General features: G+C 39.8%; 1 protein-coding gene across 1 annotated transcript in view; it reads left to right on the top strand.

The window, feature by feature from the left end:
• The window catches only part of Gpd2 (glycerol-3-phosphate dehydrogenase 2), a 163,327-nt gene that overhangs the window by 53,123 nt on the left and 94,130 nt on the right, over window positions 1-16,074 (top strand). Inside the window, exon 3 of the mRNA XM_004629912.3 lies at window positions 7,302-7,473. Within this exon, the coding sequence (XP_004629969.1) occupies window positions 7,302-7,473 (172 nt within the window). The remainder of the gene's footprint in view (window positions 1-7,301; window positions 7,474-16,074) is intronic.

Below are 16,074 nucleotides of genomic sequence, written 5' to 3'. Positions count from 1 at the left end.
CTGTGCCATTGGGAGGTAAGTGTGAAGTCAGGGTGTAGGGAAGCTGGACTTACAGAACACAAGCGCTGCCTGAGGGCTACAGCAACAGTGTGGTTTCAGATTAATCACAGATAGAAATCCTGAGTTTTATGTGAGATATGTCAATTTAAAAATAGTGGATATATAACTCAAGTTTTTAAGAAGTAGTATGCTGAAGGAAGAAAACACGCAAGTATGACTTGGCCTTTCTTTAGCACATGCTAGTTCTATGTCCTTTCTCATTTTTTGTCACCTAGCTACCTGCTGGTCTGTCTTGATTTTGTTATTGTTTCTGTATAAGATGCCTCCTGTGACTCAGCTTGTGTTTCTGAACCCACTTATAATTGTCTTTATCCTTTGTTTATTTCCCTAGTTTATAGAATTCTTGAGGGCCTGCAAAAAAATATTAGAAGGGTAAGTAATGGTGAAGTAAGTGTCTCTTCAGATCACATGTGGTTTGTGGTTTCTTGGGTAATGCAGGGCATATAGCCTTCCCATGCCTTCTTCTAGAAATTCTGGATCAATTCTTCAATGGATCTGTAGTCCAGATTTCTGTTTAATTAAATTACCTAAGAAGAAAGACACTGAATTTCTTTTCTTAAAGGGTACTCACTGTTACTTACTACCACTGTTTTATTATTCCTGCTGCATTTCTCTTCATTTCCCTAAATTCAACATATTTCAGAAGGAGGTATCATACAGATGTCTTTTTGTGACTCAAAGCCATATGAAACTAAAACGAGTCTTTCTCCTGTCACAATTATGAGTAGGGCCTTCGGCTGTGTTTACAGCCTCTAAAGTAAATGCAGTACTTAGTTTCTCAGTTGCAACACTTTCCAGATTTTATGAAATAAATAAACAGAAATAAAATGTTATTTTAAAAGTAATGTCAGAAATTAAATAAATTATCCTCAATAGTGTTATATATTTTTTAAAATTCGGAAGGACTGTTCAGTAAAATCTATAGCGAAACCACACTAAAGGGGGGAAAAAGAAAGAAAAAGCTTTCTGCATTTAGCAGTGGTTATATCTAATACAGTTACAACTGTGTAGTCTGTTTTTTTTCTTTTTTCTCAGATTATATGTAGAGTCAGTATGGTGCAGTATTGTCAGACTTGGTCTCTGTTGCCAGGCTGTGTAGGTTCCATTCCCAGCATTAACATGAATGGGCTGTATATTTATGGGACAGTTCCCTTCTCTGCAGCTCAGTGACTTAGTGAGATGGAGAGTGTAATAGCATCTGGCTCATAAGGTTAGAGTAGTTGATTTAGTAGAAAAAAGCAAAACTTTTTTTTTTAAAGAGCAAAACCCTTATAAAAATATCTGTCACGAGTGCTAAAAACATATTTGCTTATTTCTTAGTCACAGTTTTAAAGGTACAGCTTGGGTTACAGTTTAAAATGCAGTAGAATTTACACTATTAAATGTGTGCCATTATATGGTAACAGCCATAGAGCATTTCTGTAGTTCTCTTAGAGAACATTGCTTATGCAGAATTGTCACGATCATGTAGTATGTAGATTTCTTAGTCTGGCTTCATTTATTAAACATGGGAACTAGGTGCCATTTTCTTTTTTTCTTAACCATTTGTTAGCATTTAATGAGCCCCCTTCTTTTGGCTTCAAGCCACAAGGACCCAGGCCTCCCCTGTGCTTTTCATCTCCACTGCTCTTCTGAAGAATTTGACTTCATGATGACAGGCTGCTTGCTTCTCGAGCTTTCTTTTCCCCGGGAACTTGGTAGTAGCCTGATCGCACTACATCAGTGATAGAAGCTACTCCAGTCTTGTTTTTGGCAGCATTTTCTCTGTCTGCTCTCTAAACTGTCCACAGTTTTATCAAGGCTGAAAGGTGGACAGAAGCTCTGGTTTCTTTCTTTTTTCTTTTTTTTTTTTTTAAACTTTTTTTTTTTTAAATTTTTTTTGTGTGTGTGTGTGTGTGTGTGTGTGTGTGTGTGTGTGGCCAGCTCAGCCCACCAGGGGGCGGCCCTGGCTGGCATGTGGTGCTGGGGGATTGAACCGCGGTCCCTTTGTTTTGGCTAAACTTGTTCTAAGTAGGTGCTTTAGACCACTGAGCCATCTCGCCAGCCCCTGGTTTCTTTCTTAAATCATAATGTCTTATACCAACCTTCCCAGAGTACCCGTCTAATATTTGTTAAAGTTGATCCTGTGGCAACTGTGGTGATACATGCCACCAGCATTGCCCTGGCTCTGGGCTGCTTTCAGGGCTTATCAGTGTGGTTGAGGTTGGGCTCACATGGCCGCAAAATTTCCAGGTATTCCTCAGTCTGCATAACATATTTATTCCCGAGAGGAAAGGTGGGAGCTTGTTATTTAAAGGAACAAATAGTAAATGTCTTTGGCTTGTGAGCCATATGATTTGTGTTGTGACACTCACCTTTGCTCTTGCAGTATTCAGTGCATAAATTTGTTGATTCAACATGATGTTTCCAATAAAACTTTGTTTACAAAAATGGGTAGAAGCTAGATATGATCATACTTTGCTGAGTTCTGGCTTAGCATGATACCTTGTGGTTTATTTATGCTGTGGTATAGATCAGTAGTTTAGTCCTTTTAAAAACTTCTGATTTGCTAGTATGGTGGCACACACCTGTAACCTCAGCACTTGGGAGAATGAGGCAAGAGGGTTGCCATGAGTTCCTAGAGAGCCTGTTGGGATCTGTTGGTCACTCAATGTACTCCATTGTATGCAGGGTGAAATGGTGGCAAGAATGAGGAAAAGATAAACAAGAAGACAAGAGCTGGGTCAGGTGGTTGCCTGTCTGCCTGGTTGGCAAGATGACTCCAGAACAACAATATGGGCATGTATATGTACCTTTGCAAAGTTAGTAACATGTGGCACAAGGTTGCCAACTGACTAATAGCTGACAACCAGTCAGCATGCTTATCTCGGGACTGAGGTAGTTTTACTACTTTAGTTAGGCACTGGGGCCTAGTCCTGCCTACACACATTGACCAGTTTCCAGCTTCTGGGAGCAACAACAGGCTGGGCTACATAGTGAGTACAAGGGCAGCCTGAACTACATAGTAAAACCCTGCCTGTGCCCTCCCTCCCACTTGCCATTATTATCCCATTGCATAGGTATCCACAGTTAAGTCCTTTACCAGGTGAAGGACATTTGAGTTTTTCAAAGTTTTGAACAGATGCAAATAAAGCCATTATAAATTCTTTTGCTGTATTTCTGTGTGGACTCATTTTCATTCCTTTTGAGTAATTACTTAGGAGTGTATTTGTTAGGTTGGACAGGAAATATATTTTTACCTTCTTAAAACACTTCCAAACCATTTTCCAGAATGGCTGCATCGTTTTGCAATACCAGCAGCAGTGTAAGTGTAGGAGAGTTCCAGTTGGGTTCTATCCCCAACAGTTCAAGTTGTGTTCTGTCAACAGCACTTGGCATTTTTTTCTTTTTAATTTTATTCATTGTAAAAGAATATGAAGAATTTTATTTTACAGAATGAGGATGTGTATCTTTAACCTAAATTACATTAGAAACTCTTGGAGGGTTTCACACATATCAATGACATTATTTGGGTTTAAAATGATTACTGTCTATGTAGCAAGCAGAATGATTTGGAAAGAGGAAGGGTATATGTGAAGATTTCATACAGGTCTTTAAAAACATGTCATACGGGTCACAATGAATATGAAAAAATGGCCAGACATGAGAATTTTTAAAGAGGTGGAATTGTCATGGCTCAGTGATGGATCATTTGTGGCATGGAATCAAGTGGAAGTTGTCAAGGATGCTGCCAGCATTTTTCACACAAGCAACCACATAAATAATGGTACCCTTCTTGAAGGGAGGAACACTTACAGGAAAACAAACTTGGAGAGATACATAGCTATCAGATCAACTTTGAGATAGATATAAGATGCCTAAAATGGAGGTTTCTGGGCCGTTTGATATCTGGATTTCAGAGTGGGGAAACAAAATTAGGACTCATTGTGGTGTAAGGGATATTTCATGATACAAGGTAGATGAGATTCTCTAGGGAGAGGGTTCTTACAATTTGAGAAGAGTGAGTATATTTAAGAGGAATATCAGTGATTCTTGGTGGGCAACCGAGTGTCATCCAGAGGAAGCTGAGAATGATTTGGAGAGACTGGAGAAAGAGAATTGTGTGAAAGATGGGGAGGTGAGTGAACATGCGGTATGCTGTAGGAAGCAGTAGTAGCATGGGGAGCATTAGTTTGTCCTGGTAGCAATTGCATGTATGTGAAAAGCCTGATTAGAGGCAATTGAGGGGTATGGACTAAGGCAGTACAAAAACTAATGCTTATAGACTGCTTAAAAATTTTTAGGATGGCAATTTGAAACTTATGAGAGAAGTATTTTTAATTGTTGAGAAGGGAATGTTAGAGCATGCTGGTGAGAAAGGTGAGTGAGGCAGGGCACAAACACAGGAGATACAGTGCATCCAGCAGGCATACCTGTTGACAGTCAGATCAAGTCTGCCTGCTGAAGGAAACTCAAGCCTTCATATGTGGAGCAGAATAGGGAACTGTTAGTATTAGCAGATTCTAATGAACTATATCATAATATGGTCTTTAAATATATTTTTCAAGTATTTCTAGAAAACCTACCAAGTAGAAAATGTCAGCAATTCTTTGGATGTGTGAAAATGCTTTGGTGTTTTAGTCACTTGTCAGTCTCATGTCCAAGTCCTGCCCATCTGTCATGGTGCGGCTGAAGCCTTCAGATGAAAGATTGTCCCTCCCTCCCTCCCTCATCTGAGTGGTCATATCCTGGTATGGTTTTTCCCTCTATTTTGACATTTGTTCTTTTTACATATGTGTGAGTGTGAGTGTGTGTGTGTGTGTGTGTGTGTGTGTGTGTGTGTAACGATAGTGACTCATTAGATGACTGAAGCAGAGACCATGGCTAAGAGGTATTTTTCTTCAAAATACCTGACAGCATTACTTATTTAGTTAAGTCTATATAAAGGTAAATGAGAGGCAATAATTATTAGCAAATAATTAGGAAGACTTATACTTTGCAGGGTAAAATTTTTGTGGCTTGGCATCTGAAGTAATAGTCTGGAAAATCATAGCATCTGATTGATTATAACCTTTGTTATATTTAGCAAGATAAGTTTTGAGAACTTATTTGGAGGTTCTAGCAGGGAAGTGCAGCAACTCCTGTACCTTTGGTTATGGAATGGTCCTCCTCTGTCAGAGGATGGCTATCTGAGCGCTCCACTTTGTGAGGGACACACATGGAGCATTGAGGGAGGAAAGGGTTGCCTGCCTAGTCAGCTAGAACAGCCAAGTCAGCCCAGGGTGACAGATGTCACAGCTAGATCACTCTCTTATCCAAGATAGATTCCTTTTTATATGCTGTTAGAAGAGTCCCTTTGTGTAGTAATAATGGTACCAAGTACTGTAGGACAGTACTATCTAGTTTACCGGTGACTTTGATATTACTGTTGCATTCAGAGAGAAGACAAGCCAGAGTTGGAGAGACAGAGACATTAAAGTGGGCTTTATCATTTTAGAATGAAGAAACCAAGGCTCAAAGAGATAATGTGTTAGGAATTACATTGCTGATAAACAGGAGTGCAAGTTGGGATACTCTGACACTAACCCCAGGTTTTCTTAGGATACCCTGGTTGCTAGACTGCTTTCATAGAAATCCAATTATCTAGATAATAAATCAAACCATAGGGAGTCATTTATTGTATTTGCTGGATAAAAAAATCTACTTATCAGGGGCTGGCCAAACAGCTCAGCGGATTAGGCCAAGGGTTCAATCTCCAGGCCTGCCTTGCCGGCCCTGCCCCTGGGGCACACTATGATAGTAATTGAGACTGGGCATGGTGGCATACACCTGTAATCCCAGCTCTTGGGAGGCTGTAAACAGGCAGATCACTACGAGTCCGATCTAGTAGTCAGACCCTGAACACCCTGTAGACCCTTCCCTAAAACACAAAAAATAAAATAAAATAAAAATCTACTTATCCGGAATGATCGGAACAATCTCTAAGTCAAGCATAAGTCTTTTTCAACAAACTTTGGCCTGGATATATGTATGGCTATGACAGCAGAATGGGAAAAATGCCACCATATGAATTATGCTGATACTGTTTTAAAGAGAAGATAAATGTTAGTATCCGTGGGTTACTAATAGAGCAACATTGGTCAGTGCAGTGAATAAGCCTACTGTTACAGTTTAGAAATAAACAGATATATGTGTTTTGCATTTTCACTCTGACTCAGGTTCTGGCAACTACCTTCTTTTTTTGAATATTGATATTGTTTTTGGTTTGTGATCACGTTAAAGTTACATTATTGTACACAAATTAGTAATAGAGGATATCATTACCCTTTAAGAGGACCAGGCCTAGCTTTAATGACTAATTTTTAAACAATGGAAATAATATAAAATAAATGCATTAAATCCTTGATTTTATATTAAAATATTTAATGAGGAAGCCTCTGAATAAAATATTTAAAAATATAATTGTAGTTAAATATAGCTAATTACTCAAGGTGGCAAGGACATTTGTTTTAATTGAACTAACCCAGACTTATAGAACACAAATTCTGGAATATATTTTTGCCATGGAAACTGAGGAATAAGCAATGTATTTTTAAGAAGTTGCAGAAAAGCAAAGTGGTATTTTTTCTTTTTTGTGATGTTAATGCTTTTAAATATTACTTGGGTGAATTGTTGTTACTGTGTAGTACATTTCCTTCTTTTGCCCTATAAATTATCTCAGGCTTTTGGGAATTATTACCCTGCAGTGGAAATGATTAAACTTGGCTTTATAAAGCCAAAAGAAGAAGTTTTGAATCTGAAGCTATGTCTTTTATGGCTGATTGAGACTCATGTAAAGAATACGCTTAGCAGGCCAACCAAATAGCTCAGCAGATTAAAGCACCTGCAAGTAGATGCAGGGCCGGGAGTTCAATCCTCAGGCCTGCTGTGTAGCCCCTGACCCCAGGGCACACTGAAATGGCAATTGAGACTGGACATGGTGGCGTGTGCCTGTAATCCTGTCTCTTGGGAGACTGTAAACAGGTGGATCACTATGAGTCTGATCTACATAGTGAGACCCTGAACACCCTGTAGACCCTTCCCTAAAAAAAAATACACTTAGCTATCCTTCCCCTGTGATGTTGGTCCCTCGTGTCCCTGGGGACTCTGGTGTGGCTCCGCAGTTCCTCCTCTCCACTCCAAATTTCTTGTTTTAGAGTATAGTCACGTGTATTAGAGCCGCATCCTGGGTGAAGCCCTGAGAGTGATTTTTTTTTCATTAGGTGAACTTGGCCTATGTGGAAGCAGCAGAGTACTTTGCAGAACCTGTTAACAGGGAGCCTCCTTCCAGAGAAGCTCAGCTTCTGACTTTGAAGAACACTTCAGAATTTGACGTCCTTGTGATTGGAGGAGGAGCAACAGGCTGTGGCTGTGCATTGGACGCTGTCACCAGAGGTGAGGCCTGACACGGGCGAATGCGGCACAGGTAAAAGCTCCCTCCTCCACCCCCAGGAGGCATGCTGTGTGAATGAAGTCGCATTTCTTTCGTGTTTCCTAATATTTCTTCCTTTGTGAAACACTTTTACAATTTTTAAAATGTATTTGTTGGGGTAACCTGCTTGGCTGCCCCTCTGTCCCTCACTTGGACAGGAGCTTTCTTTTCCCCAATAAATATATTCTGCTCTTAAAAAATATATACACTTGCATAATTTAAAAATTAAATAAAACTTGTCTTCTGTATGGTGGATTTGTTTAAAAAGAAAATTTAAAATTTCTGTATGCTAATTGATTTGATGTTTATTTTTTTCATATAGTGAACATATTTATCGTATATGGACTAAAAATATGTACCACCCGAAATCACATGGCAGTTGGGTAGAAAAGATGTGTTCAAATGAAGTAGTTTATTCCCATCATTCTTTTTGTTCATGTACCTCTCAACACTGTTCCTACTGTTGAAGTATGGGTTGCAGTTTGGAAAGTCCATTTGGTGCCTTGGGTCATGGATTTGCTTTTATTTCACAATTCTAGTCTCAACCTGAGTTGGACAGCAACCAAATTAGTCTAGAGTTGGCTTTATGTTGACTTTATGGGAAATTTTGAGATGATTTTCACCCAATTCACTTTGTGACCAGAATCATGGAGAAAACTGAGTTTGTGAACTGAGGTACCACTGTAGTGGAAAACACGCTTTCTCTCTCTCTCTCTCTCTCTCTCTCTCTCTCTCTCTCTCTCTCTCTCTCTCTTTTGAGACAGTGTCTTGCTACATAGTTCAGGCTGGCTTTGAATTGACTATATAGTCCAGGCTGGCCTTGAACTCATGGCAGTCCTCCTGCCTCAGCCTCCCGAGTGCTGGGATTACTGGTGTTCACCATTATTCCCAACAAAATAAGCACTGTTATTAATAAACAGTTCTGCCCCAGTTACCTTCTCTACTATTGATAAGTATTAATGAAGATGTCTTGGTTACTTTTTTCTCACTGATGAACCAAACTAACCAACACCCAAAATTAAGGAAAGAAAGGTTTATTTAGCTTATAGTTTGTGGAGGTTTCAGCCCCTGATCAGCTGGCTTCAATGCAGGCTGGCATGGCCCAGGGGCAACATTTTAAGGTGGCAGAGACAGCAAAAGCGACAAGATCAGAAAGGGTTGTGGGGGGAACAAGCCTCTTTTTCTCCCTTATATTGTATGCAGGCTTCCCCCCTCTCTTCCTCCCACACAGTGGGTGCCCTTCTTTTGCACAGTCTTGAGATGTTTATAAAATGAGGGCCCTGGTCCCCTGCTGAGTCACTTAATTTAATTTCTAAACTGAAATTGACACAGTGTATCAACCATTACAGAAGATATGATGAAAAATTTCCTAAAAGTGGAAAGATTACTGAAGGAAAGTGTAGTGTGGAAGAACAGTGCTCTTACAAATATGATGTAGCTAACAAAATAATCTTTGGAGATAGGCAAACTGTGGGATTAGTGTGGAGTACGGAGTCAAAGAAATCCAGGGGTGTGTGTGTGTGTGTGTGTGTGTGTTCTCTGAAGATCTTTATGTTTCAAATAGTTTTAAAATAATACCTGCTTTGAATGATCGTTGTTAATGTCACTATGTAATTTTGAGCCGAGTTAGAACACTGCTGGGTCATGTGAAGTAGATGCTTATTATCATACAGAGAATTTTAACTACTATTATTAACATGAAGGTAAAAGATTTTTAGAACCAATTTCCCTGAAGAAATAATACTACGTGATATCTTTGAATTGGGTTAGGCATGGTGACACAGGCTGAGGCAAGAGAAGTCTGTGAGTTCAGATAATGGGTTCAAGGCCCATGTGGAATATATAACAAGATTCTGTTTCCAAAACAAAACTCTCCAGAAATGTATTAACTTAAGTTGGGTACTGCTGCAGGGGATTTTTACCTCTGTATTAATTTAGGTTCTAAATAATATTCAGTATTTATGACAATTTCATACTTGGTGATAGTAATTTATTATGGAATGATTTTTCTCAGATCAGTGAAGTTCTTACCAATGCTGGCCTTGATTTGTTTATCTCATGTACCTGGTAGAATTTACTGTTATGAAAATGAAGTGTATTTAATGAGATTTAAACACACATTTTCACAGCACCCACATTTAGATTTTGATCTGTGTGAACCTCACAGAGGAATCACTTTTTGTTTTAACTTTAATAATGGTAAGTTCAAACTAGAGGCATTGGAGGGCTGGAGAGAGAGCTCCATGGCACAAACATCTTCCTGGCAAGTGCAGGTTCCTGAGTTCTATTCCTGGCAACAAAACAAAGCAGAACAAAAGTATAGGCATTGGAATCTAGTTGACCCACATTTCCTCTCTCCAGTCATAGAATGTAATTTGAGCCAGGTTATCTTTGAACAGGAGAGAACAGATAGGAAGAACAGTGATCACTACCTCAAGGGACCTGGGGAAGTGAGTGGAAAGAGGAAACATTCCCAGCATAATGGAAGGTGTTGTTTGGGACCATGTCTCTTAGGAATTAAAGTTTATGTATGTGACAATTTTCTGTATCAAAGGGAATCCCTAATAGGATTCAGAAAAACATATTTGATATTTCCAGTTACTTTTATGCTATTGTATTAAAATATTTAACCATTCTTTTTCATTTTTTTTTTTTTTTTTTTTTTTTTTTACACCCATTCTTTTAGTTCTGCAAATACACATTCAGAGCCTGCTGTATGTGTGGCAAATACGTAGGGTACTGTAAGAGAATACAGAGGTGATTGATAGAGCTCCGTCGTGCTTGTTTCATACAGCAGATTACATCATCAAGGATGTGAGTCTTTCAAGAGGCTCCAGCACCCGATACAGGCAGGAGTGGCTGGGGGCAGCTGTGTCTTCAGGGAGTGATCAGAAGCAGGAGGGCTGCTGTTCACTGTGGGTGATTTTAGTAGGCGAATACTGCTTGTTGAAAGTGTTCCACGCTCAGGAACATGCAGGCGTGACCCATGTAGAATCAGTGAATGTGGGAGAGTAAGTATAGAATGTACTTTTTTTATTTTTGAGACAGGGTCTTGCTATGCAGCTCAGGCTTATCTCGATCCTCCTGCCTCTACCACCCCAGCGCAGGCATTACAGATGTGTGCCACCATACCTGGCTGGTTCTTTAATTTGGAGCAGGATATTAGCATTCTTGTCACAGGCACAAAATACCTGACAATCTAAATTTTGGCTGACAGTTTTCAGGTCCACAGTCAGTTGACTCTAAGGCAGAAACTGTTTGAAGGCAGTGCATGGCAGAAGAAAACTGCTCATTGCAGGGCAGCCAGGAAGCAGAGAAAGGAGGGAGGCACTCTGAGTGAGCTGTTTCCAGTCAGCCCCACCTCATGGCAGCCTTTCACCCGGGAACTCTTCGTGGATCAGTGCACTGACAGTCCATGCCCTCATGATAACAGGCAGTGCTGGAAAGGAGAGAGAGGCAGGTCTGGCTGTGGTGTGCCAGAAGGCCTTTGGCTGATTGACTGACCTCTGCTCCCCTCCCCTCCCTTGTCCTCTCTCCCCACCCAAACTTTCCAGAGATCTGGAGATAAATGAAATACAAAGGAAATAATTGCTGGGGATGTAGCTCAGTGGTACTAGCACCTGCTGGGTAAGTGCAACATCCCAAGTTCAGTTCCCTGTACCCCCCCCCCCCACATCCCAAAAACAAACACAAAACAAAGGAGAGGAAATAATTAATGCTGCAGTAGGATATAAAGAAGGGAGGCAGTATATTCAAGGATTTCTTTTTCCCTTTTTTCCTTCCCTTTCTTCTGTCTTCTCCTGTCTCTCTCCCTGTCTCTCTATCTGTGTGTCTGCCTCTGTTTGTCTCTGTGTCTCTGTCTTGGTCTCTATGTCTGTCTCTCTCTTTCTGAATGATCTGAACATTTCTTTACACTAAGAGGGAAAGAGGGGGAAAACCTTAGCAGAATCTCATAGAAACCTGGGAAGCAGTGTCTTGTGACAAGGAAAAGGGTATCAGAATGTGTTTTAGTTTTGGTAGGGAGAAAAGATTTGTTTCTCAGAGACAAAGGGTAAAGATTCTAAGATACAGAAAAGCAAGCTTGAAGCACAAGGACCTGGGTTCGATCCCTGGTACCGTATGCCCCAGTGGCCACTGAAACTGGGTGTGTTGGTGCACGCCTGTAATCCCAGCACTAGGGAGACTGAGACAGGAGGATCACTACAAATCAGAGTTGTGTAGTGAGACCTTGTACCAAATAAATAAATAAATAAATAAATAAATAAATAAATGTATGTTTAAAAGAAAAAGAAGAGTGAGCTTTCATGAGAATTATTCTTAAATAACCAGCAGAAAAAAAGTGATGTTTTACTTCTGGGTGAGAAGAAACAACACTAATATAAAAAAGGTGTACAGTTACTTTATACTGGGTGTGATGGCACATGCCTATGATTCCGGCACTCAGGAGGCTAAAGCAGAAGGATTGTTGTGAGTTTGAGGCCAGCAGGCCAGCCTGGACTATACAATGAGACCCTGTCACAAAAAGCAAAAAGTTACCTTTTAGAAACTGTAATAGGGAAAAAGGATTCTTTGAGGTTAGAAAAATGTAGAGTTGCTATGCATGGAGAAGAAGGAAAGAGGGAAGGAAGGAAGGAGGGGGAGAGAGCAAAGAGGAAGAGAGGGAGAGAGACAAAGAAAAGGAAGGAAGGTAGGAAAGAAAGAAAGAGCAAGCCTGGAGGTCTTCTCAGTTTTGCGCAGCACAGAGGGAGAGAAAATAGTAAGGTACAATCCAGAATTGAGAATGGATATGCGTAATAAAAGGAGAAAATAAGGAAAGACCATATGACAGCAGGGAAATTGTGTAAAGATAGACTTGGAACTGAACGGGCTCAGAAAGACTGTGAGTGCAGGCCTAGGCATCACCAAGTGCCTCTTACTGCTTTCCTCCTTTTGAAAAGTTTCACCTATGTTTATTTCTGTATTTACGTTGTTTGTTAAACTTAGATGATATCATATTATAGTTACATTTTTGCATTGTGTTTATTGAAAGTAATATAGTATATATCTTTAAAGATTTTATTGGCATATTGTGGGTGTACCTAATGATCACATTCGCTATAGGGAATTTGTACCTGTATATGATATATCTTGATTATTTTTCCCCCTATTTTCCTTCCCTCCCTTCAATTCCTCTTCTTCTGATCTTTCTTTCTTTCTTTCTTTCTTTCTTTCTTTCTTTCTTTCTTTCTTTCTTTCTTTCTTTCTTTCTTTCTTTGTATTTGGTACAGGGTCTCACTATGCAGCTCAGACTCAGTGATCCTCCTGTTTTCAGCCTCCCCAGCACTGAGATTACGGGCGGTGAGCACCACCATGGCCCGACTGCGTGGCCGGCTCAGCGTGTCTGGGGGTAGGGCCAGTGTGACATGTGGTGCTGGGGTTGAACTGTGGTCCCTGAAATTGTCTAAGCAGGTGCCTCTTCCTCTGATTTACATAAGGTTTGCTTTCATTTTTCCCCATCTATTTTTTTCTTGTCCCTTCCTTTCTTTCCTTCTCCCCTCCCTTGTTGCCTTTTCCATTTGAACATTTCCTTCTTACTTCCCAACATCTATTATACATTATAGTATATTAAATCAATAAAAGCAAAATAATACTCTACTAAGTGGGAGGAAAATTCTACTCACTATGAATTTTGGGCTTTAACAAAAGTGCTTGTCTTGAACTGAAGGCTTCACACATGCTCCAGCACTTGTTCCATCCTCTTTGAGCTATACCAGATCAGTTTGTTTAATTTAAAACAATACTGAGTGGAGGAGGTGATTGAATCAGCTCAGAAATCAAAGGCTAATTAGATGAGGCATTGCTCTCAAACTTACAGGGCCAGCCAGATAGCTCAGTGATGCGGGAGCTGAGGTTTGATCCTCAGTGTGCCTTGCCAGCCCCAACCCCTGGGTGCACTGAGACAGTGATTGAGACTGGGCATGGTGGCGCGCACCCATAATCCCAGTGCATGGGAAGCTGAAAACAGGAGGATCACTAAAAGAGTCCAGTCTGTGTAGTGAGACCCTGTAGACCCTGTACTAAATACGTTAAAAAAAGGAACTTACATTACAGTTTATTAATGTTTGTTGAACAAATAGATGTTTTTCTTAGCAGTGAAGTGCACTCAGAAGCAATCTGGGGGTGCATCTGTCATTAGCAGGTGATTGTGGGTGATGGTGATGGTAGTGGTGGTGATTTTTATACTTTCCCAAGCCTGAATGTTGATCACAATTTTAATTTTTATAGTTAATAACAATTAAAAATGATGTACTTTTTTTTATTTTTGGCAGAACTGGAGATTGAACTCAGGCCCTTGCGTGTGCCAGGCAAGCGCTTAGTCCACTGAGCCGTCTCCCCGGCCTTGATGCACTTTTAATATCTTTTCACATATTGATTGCTGCCCTAAAGTAATTGGCTAAATATTTTGAATTTATGTAGAAGTATGATTTGTAGAAGGCATGAATTAACTTTAGCTTCAGTGTCGTTTATTATGCTGTTAGCTCTCAGGGGATAATGTTTATAATTAAAATGTATAAAAAGATGCTGAAGGTAATCTGTATTTATCCTTTTACTACTATTTTTGTTCATATCAGTAGCTCTCTGAAGTGGGAAATAATCACAGACATTTGGTTAATGAATTGTGCATTGTTGGTGCTCATTCATGGAATTTGCTTTTATTATATTTGATGCTTCACTTAACAACAAATTTTGCTTTCTCTGTGTTTGATATGTTTTTACCAAATTATTCCTGATTGTATCCATTAATCTTTAGTCACGTTTGACAAAAATAAATTACTGTGATCTTTTAAAGTTACCAGTAATAATTAGATTTTTCAAGACATCAAAGTTTTGAGGGAACTACTAGATATTAAAGGGCTTGTATAAAAGTATTTGTACAGGGTTCTTGATAAAATAGTATGCTCCAGTATAATTTTGTAATAAAGATTGTAGAGGGAAGAGAAGTCATGGAGTCTTCATAATGAACATTTATTTGCATTCTCATCATCCCCCTTTTCTCGAGAATCAGTTTTCATTTGGGTATACAGTATTATTTCATAAACAAAAATATGCGCAATTCTCCTCACGTTCTCCTGCAGGCCTCTAAGATCAATAGAAATGGCTTCACTGTTAACCTTGGTGTCTGTTTCCTAGGCTGAAGCACAGTCCTGAAGCCCAGGTATGGGCGCTTTGCTCCCAAAGGAAGCAAGAGTGAGGAGAATCTGATGAATATATTCACTCCCTTAGGGTTCATCTATGTGTTTTCTTTCTTTCTTGCTTTTTTAAAAAAATGTATTTGGTACAGGGTCTCACTATGTAGATCGGGCTTGTAGTGATCCTCCTGTTTTCAGCCTTCCAAGCTGTTTTCTTTAGTTCTTTATGTTCTTTTCTGTGACTCTACCTTTGTGCATCTTCAATCATCCAGTATATTATTTGGTTTAAAATTTGACAAAACTTAACTTTTACGATTTCAAATCAAGTTGTAGAGAAGACTGTTTCTTTCTGGAAGAAGACATTAAATGTAATTCTGATGTTTAAAAATATATACTTTTGGCTTAGGGATGCTGCCTGGCTAGCAGTTTTTGAATCTCCCTATAATTCTTTCACATCTAAGATAGAATAGCATAGTGATTAAGGCTGGAGGTTATTGGAGCGTGATGAAGTGTGGTCAGATCATGACTGCTCTGTGAACTTCAACAGGTGTCTTAATCTTACAGAGAATCTCAAATTTTCAGGTATAAATGGAGAATAATAACATTCTCTCTAAGTTAGGGCTTGGAAAAGTGAGAGCTGTGTGCATTACAGAAAAAATGTAGAGAAGGGGAGAATCTTAGAGATAGTGTGTTCTAAGAATTAGAAGCCTCACCATTCCTTCACCTGAGGGCAAGGGGAAACCCCATTTCAGGAAGTAGACCTGCAGAAAGTTTGTTGTTAGTTACTGCTAATAACAGCAGATTATAAGTTTCTCTCAAAGTTAGTCTGGAAATTTAACTTAACTTTAAATCATTAGTGACTTCTTTTGAAAGGCGCTGGGCAGGGGGAGAACTTGAGAAATCATACAAGGCTTCACCTGAGAAAGAAGCCTGAGAAGGCCTGGGATATAGTTCAATGGCTCAAGCGTCTCTCCAGCAAATCAGTGGCACAGGCCTCTGCCCAGCAAGAGAGAGGTCCTGAGTTTGATTCTTGGGGAGAGGGAAGGGGAGGGGAAAGAGGAGAAGGGAGAGGAGGAAAGGGGGAGGAGGAGAGGCGAGAAAGAGGAGGGCAGAGGAGGGGGAGAGGAGGAGGGGGAGGCCACTGTGAGACTTATTAAAGTTGATAAGGAAGACAGGGACTTGTCAGACATTAAAGTGTATTCTAACATTATTGCAATTAAAATAGTCTGCTCAGGGCATAGAAAGATTGGTGGAACAAAACTAAAGAGTCTAGAAAGAGATGTAAATGTGTATAAAGTTTAAAATATAGCTAAGGCAGCGCTTAAAATTGATTACTTAATGCTGGAGTATTCTGTCTCTCCAATTTATGTATACATTGTGTGTGTGTGTGTGTGT

Source organism: Octodon degus, unplaced genomic scaffold, assembly GCF_000260255.1.
Source record: "Octodon degus isolate 3935 unplaced genomic scaffold, OctDeg1.0 scaffold00032, whole genome shotgun sequence".
NCBI classification, from domain to species: Eukaryota; Metazoa; Chordata; class Mammalia; order Rodentia; family Octodontidae; genus Octodon; species Octodon degus.
This window is presented reverse-complemented; position numbering and strand designations above follow the sequence as displayed.